At 43.7% G+C, this 6040-nt stretch overlaps 2 protein-coding genes across 2 annotated transcripts in view; both read right to left on the bottom strand.

Annotated features, from left to right (window-relative positions):
- Nucleotides 1–266, bottom strand: part of LOC106535120 (protein NLRC3-like) — a 1663-nt gene extending 1397 nt beyond the window's left edge. The window contains exon 1 of the mRNA XM_014032027.1: nucleotides 198–266. Within this exon, the coding sequence (XP_013887481.1) occupies nucleotides 198–266 (69 nt within the window). The remainder of the gene's footprint in view (nucleotides 1–197) is intronic.
- A 367-nt stretch (nucleotides 267–633) lies between these two features.
- Nucleotides 634–3862, bottom strand: LOC106535119 (protein NLRC3; the record flags this gene model as incomplete). The annotated part of the gene is made up of 3 exons (XM_014032026.1): nucleotides 634–665; nucleotides 1792–1919; nucleotides 2070–3862. Coding segments are annotated over 3 exons (1953 nt in total), but the record flags the coding sequence as incomplete, so codon positions are not given.
- Nucleotides 3863–6040: the final 2178 nt, after the last annotated feature.

Below are 6040 nucleotides of genomic sequence, written 5' to 3'. Positions count from 1 at the left end.
TACTCATTACTGAGTCTTTTTTTGAGTGAGTGAAAAAGGCCTTGGTCTTATCAGAACAAAAATAATAAGGCCCTCTGTAGCAGCCCAGACTGGTCTAAAGCCGGGTACACACCAAAAGCGTTTGGAGCAGCCAAAGCAGCCAGTTTACATGCAAAGTCTATGGTGGCCGCGCATCTAGGAGCAGCGCAGAGTGTTACGGCACGTTTTGGCAGTTCAGAGCAGCGCGCAAGGTAGCAGTAGGATGTGGCAGAGTATTTTCCGTACATGCGGCAAGGTCCAAAGCAGCGGCTGCTAACGTTCAACTAATTGAACTTCGGCTGCTCACCGCACAGCAGTAAACAGTTGGGGGAGAATATGTATTTCACATGATGGTATCCTGAACCCGGCACAGACGGACAGGAGCCTTTAGCTGAAATCGACCATCTGCAGTTGATGTTCTGGCTGGAGTTATCAGCACCGATGTGGTGAGGTAGCAGCTTGCTGAGCTCAGGACAAAAAAAATTCCCTCAGCTCACTGGAGCGGTGAAACTAAACCACCTCTAAATTATCTGGTGAATTGATTATCTGCTGTGTGCAAGTTCGCTTGCTCTTTAGCAAATAAAACAAAGCCATTTTATTTATTTTATCTTTATTTCACCTGTCATTAAAGACAGTCTTGTCCCGGTCTGAGAAAAAAAAGGTCCATCAGAGCACCTCTAAATTATCTGATGAATTAATTATTTGCAGTGTGCAAGTTTGCTTGCTCTTTAGTAAATGAAGCAAAGCTATTTTATTTATTTTATCTTTATTTCAAATGTCAACAGACCAGAAAATGAACAAAGACACTCCTCCCATTGCGCGTCTTCAGATGCGTTCAGTGTGAACGGTCATCTGTTGACAAGCAGCCAAACGCATGCAGCTGGAGCATCTTGGCTGCTCCAAACACATTTGGTGGGAACCCGGCTTAAGAGAAGACTTTATAATAATAATAATGGTGAATCAACCTCTTAAAGTACATCTGACCTCCTGATCTCACCCTGTGAGGCACCTTTACATCAGACATTAAAAACATAAAACTAAACCTTATTTATATTACAGACAGAATGGAACACTTGATAAGACACACACTCTCATTCTCTGTTTAAACCATATGGCTTCAATGATCAGAAAGTTTAAAATACAAGACTGGATCTTGAATTCAGGCAATGAGGCACAAGGTTCCTTCAGGGGTTTTGGATTTTTAGATATGGTTTTAAACTTTTGATCAGCTGATGAACAGCCTATTTCAGTTGTTTGCAATAAAATGCTGACTCAGATGTTTGTTTTTGTCTCACTCACATTTCTTGTTTTTGCATTTTGAAGCTCTACTTAAAACATTCCTTATGATCAAACAGTGCAAAATGTCTTGCCATTTTCAACTGGTCTTAAAGTTATGAGCAGGAGTGTAACACAGTATCTACTGATTAGGGGTTCAGCTTAGAGAAAAAAATCTTTAGGAGGGACTCATCTCCTACAAAAACTGCTATAATAAGCCATATTTATTCACAAGAGGAAAGTAACAATGACAACAGCATCTCTCTCATACTGACATTTAAAACTCCACGTGTCACTGATAGTGACTTATATGCTCTGAGAAATAATGTTATTAAAAAAAAACATTGGACTTTTCAGGATAAATGTAAGAAATGAAACTACTTCCTCACAGAAACAAGATCATACAAGACCAGCAGTAACCTGCAGTACTAACCTTATCAACTGATTCAGATGTGCTACAACTGAACCAGAGTATCAGGATCGTATTAATTGGCTGACATGGCTGCATTTTACTGTGGGTACAATGAAAATGAAGCTGCTCCTCTGCCTGTTCACAGATGGCCATGACCTTCAGACTGACTCCAACCACAACATTTCCAGGTTTGAGGGATGAGAGAAGAAGCCATCTTTAGAGAGACAACCTGTTGTTAAACAGGGTGGAGACATCCATGTCCAATTGTCCCACTCTTACTATGCTGTTATTTCAAGTATCCCTCAGCGCTCTATGAACAAAAAGCAACAATTTCAGCACTATTTTTTACAATATCTGTACTTACTCAGAATGTATGGAGACTTTGACCACTGGAAGCAGCCTCTCAATAGCCTTATCATCAGTAGAATATTCCTTTGGGTCAAAATGATCCAGAACTTTTCCTGATGATATTAAGATGAAGGCCAGAGCTGACCAATGAGAAGGAGACAGTTTATCTGTGGAGAGACGTCCTGACCTCAGAGACTGTTGGATGTCCTCCACTAGAGAAGCATCATTCAGTTCATTCAGACAGTGGAACAGATTGATGCTTTTCTCTGCAGACTGATTCTCACTGATCTTCATCTTGATGTACTGGACTGTTTCCTGATTGGTCTGTGAGCTACTTCCTGTCTGTGTCTGCAGGCCTCGTAGGAGAGTCTGATTGGTTTGCAGAGAAAGACCCAGGAGGAACCGGAGGAACAAGTCCAGGTGTCCATTTGGACTCTTTAAGGCCTTGTCTATAGCACTCTGATGAACATGATTTAGTGTTATCTTCTGAAAAAGTTTCATCATCTTGAATTTGATTTGATCATCTCCCATCAGGTTGAGTCCATGTTTGATGAAGGTCAGGTGGACATGAAGAGCAGCCAGAAACTCCTGAACACTCAGATGGATGAAGAAGAACACCTGGTTCTGGTACAGTCCTCTCTCCTCTTTAAATATCTGGGTGAACACTCCTGAGTACACTGAGGCTGCTGTCATATCGATGCCACACTTTGTCAGGTCTGATTTATAGAAGATCAGGTTTCCTTTCTTCAGCTGATCAAAAGCCAGTTTTCCCAGAGACTCAATCATCATTCTGCTCTCTGGACTCCAGTGTGGATCCGTCTCAGCTCCTCCATCATACTTGACCTTCTTGACTTTGGTGTGAACCAGCAGGAAGTGGATGTACATCTCAGTCAGGGTGTTGGGCAGCTCTCCTCCCTCTCTGCTCTTCAACACATGGTCCRGAACTGTAGCAGTGATCCAGCAGAAGACTGGGATGTGGCACATGATGTGGAGGCTTCGTGAGGTCTCGATGTGGAAGATGATCCTGCTGGCCTTCTCCTCATCGCTGAACTTCTTCCTGAAGTACTCCACCTTCTGAGGGTCAGTGAAGCCTCTGACCTCTGTCACCATGTGGACACAGTCAGCAGGGATCTGATTGGCTGCTGCAGGTCTTGTGGTTATCCAGAGGCGAGCAGAGGGAAGCAGGTTCCCCCTGATGAGGTTTGTCAGCAGAACATCCACTGAGGTGGACTCTGTGACATCAGTCAGGACCTGGTTCCTGTGGAAGTCCAGAGGAAGTCGACTCTCATCCAGACCATCAAAGATGAAGAGCAGCTGGAAGTCTTCAAAGCTGCACATTTCTTTGGTTTCAGAAAAGAAGTGATGAAGAAGTTCCACCAAGCTGAACTTTGTCTCTTTCAGCACATTCAGCTGTTTGAAGGTGAATGGAAACAGGAAGTGGATGTCCTGGTTGGTTCTGTCTTCAGCCCAGTCCAGAGTGAACTTCTGTGTTAAGACTGTTTTCCCAATGCCAGCCACTCCCTTTGTCAGGACTGTTCTGATTGGTTGATGTCTTCCAGGTGGTAGTTTAAAGATGTCTTCTTGTCTGATGGTTGTTTCTGGTTTGTGTTGTTTCCTGGATGTTGTTTCAATCTGTCTGACCTCATGTTGATCATTGAGCTCTGTAGTCCCTCCCTCTGTGATGTAGAGCTCTGTGTAGATCTGATTCAGAAGGGTTGGGTTTCCTGCTTTAGAGATGCCCTCAAACACACACTGGGACCTCTGCTTCAGATGACATTTAAGGTTAGAAACTGCAGCTTGTCCTGAATGAAGACAAAGAAATGAGAAAAGTCACAAAGTTATTTCTCTGTATCTGTGATAGGTGTTTTTCCTAATCATATACAAAAACAGAGGAGCAAATGAGACAATCAAACCAGGTTTAGAATCAAAGTGAGGAGAACGCTGGACAGGAAGTCTCTCGTACACCCAAATCCACCGTTCTGAGAGACCCCCTGTAGTTCAACCTCTTTTATTTAGTTTTCACRCCCCTAGTTACATTTGGGTCATGAGACTGCCTAAGGGAGGGGGGGAAAAATGCAGACCTCATGACAGAACATTATTTGATACAAGACAATTAATAATCATGCTAGCTAAACACTTTCGCTTCTGCTGTCCCCGGAGCAGATGGATGCTTCAAGAGGACAAGCATCAGTTCAGAGTTCAGCTTCCTCTCCGATTACTGCAACTCAGCAAATCTGCTCACAGATGGAAATATGTGACATTATCAAAACACCAAAATTAAGCAATGATTAAACTCTTAAAATAAGGAAGTTGACCCAAGCTCTCACTGCCAAGTATTTTGAATGATGAAAACAACCACCACCTCAACTTTGTTCTAACACTCTGTTACTGATTTTCTCCTTCATGTCTCCATCAGGTCAGATGTTTGTATAAATCCTCTTACTCCTCAGCAGATGCTCAGCCAGCTCCTCCTGCTTCATCCTCCTCAGGAAGTAAACTGTGATCTTCATCAAAGCCTCTCTGCTCCTCTTCCTCTGCTCTTCATCCTCACCCTCCAAATTCTCCTCATCCTCCCTCTGACTCTCTAAGCATTCTGGGTAATCTGGACTCAGAACCTTCTGGATCTTCGTCAGCTCCTTCTTCACAAAAGAGACAACGTTGTCCTCCAGCAGCTGGAACAGAAGAATAACTGAATGAGACATCAGGTCCATGTTGGACACACAGTCCACTGGTCTACATGTTGGATAGACAGTCCACTGGTCTACTTGTTGGACAGACAGACAGTCCACTAGTCTACATGTAGGACAGACCGTCTACTGGTCTACATGTAGGACAGACAGTCCACTAGTCTACAAGTTGGACAGACAGATAGTCCACTGGCCTACATGTAGGACAGAGAGATAGTACACTGGTTTTAAATGTTGGACAGACAGACATAAAGACTGTCCACTGGTCTATATGTTGGACAGACAGTCTATTGGTCTACATGTTGGACAGACAGTCCATTGCTCTACATGTTGGACAGACAGTCCATTGGTTTACATTTTGGACAGAAAGGCAGTCCACTTCTCTACATGTAGGACACAGAGATAGTCCACTGGTCTACATATTGGACAGAATGTTCGCTAGTCTACATGTAAGACAGGCAGTCCACTGGTCAATATGTAGGACAGAGAGAGAGTCCAATGGTCTACATGTTGGACAGAGAGTCCATTGGTTTACATGTTAGACAGATTGACATAAAGACTGTCCACTTGTCTATATGTTGGACAGGCAGTCCATTTATCTACATGTTGGCCACAAAATCTACTGGTCTACATGTTGGACAGAAAGTCCATTGGTTTACATGTTGGACAGAAGGACAGTCCACTGGTCTACATGTTGGACAGACAGTCTACTGGTCCACAAGTGGGAAGTACATACAGTCTACTGGTCTACATGGTGGACAGAGAGTCCATTGGTCTACACGTTGGACAGACAATCCACTGGTCTACATGTTGGACAGTCCACATAACAGATAAAGGACTTGTTGCACATGTACTCACCATAAATATGGAGTCCAGCTGGGTCTGATGCTGCTGGGCAGGCTGTGGATTGGGACCCTGTGAGCTCTGCTGGTCCACTCTGTGGAGGACACAAAGAATTATCTCCATTCTGTCTGTCCACACAGAGACAAAGACAAGCTAAAGGTCCATGTGGAGCCCTGGTCCAAAAAGTCTTTGTCCTCCTCCATCCAGCAACAGCTCCACCTGAGTGGAAGTTCCTGTCTAAACTGTGTTTGAAACAAAGGTCAAAGGTGAGACCTGCTGGACCAGCTGGTGTCCTACAGACACTCAGAAGCTCCTCCTACAACATCCAATTCTTTGACTTTGACTGCTGAGTTTGTAGAAATCATCCAAAACACCCCACTTCACATGTGAACATAGAAAATATCCAACACACACAGCTTCACATGTGAACATAGAAAACATTCAACACACACAGCTT

This window comes from Austrofundulus limnaeus, unplaced genomic scaffold (assembly GCF_001266775.1).
Source record: "Austrofundulus limnaeus strain Quisiro unplaced genomic scaffold, Austrofundulus_limnaeus-1.0 Scaffold1366, whole genome shotgun sequence".
Lineage (NCBI taxonomy): Eukaryota > Metazoa > Chordata > Actinopteri > Cyprinodontiformes > Rivulidae > Austrofundulus > Austrofundulus limnaeus.
The sequence above is the reverse complement of the archived record's forward strand: the minus strand, read 5'-3'. Positions and strand labels throughout refer to the sequence as shown.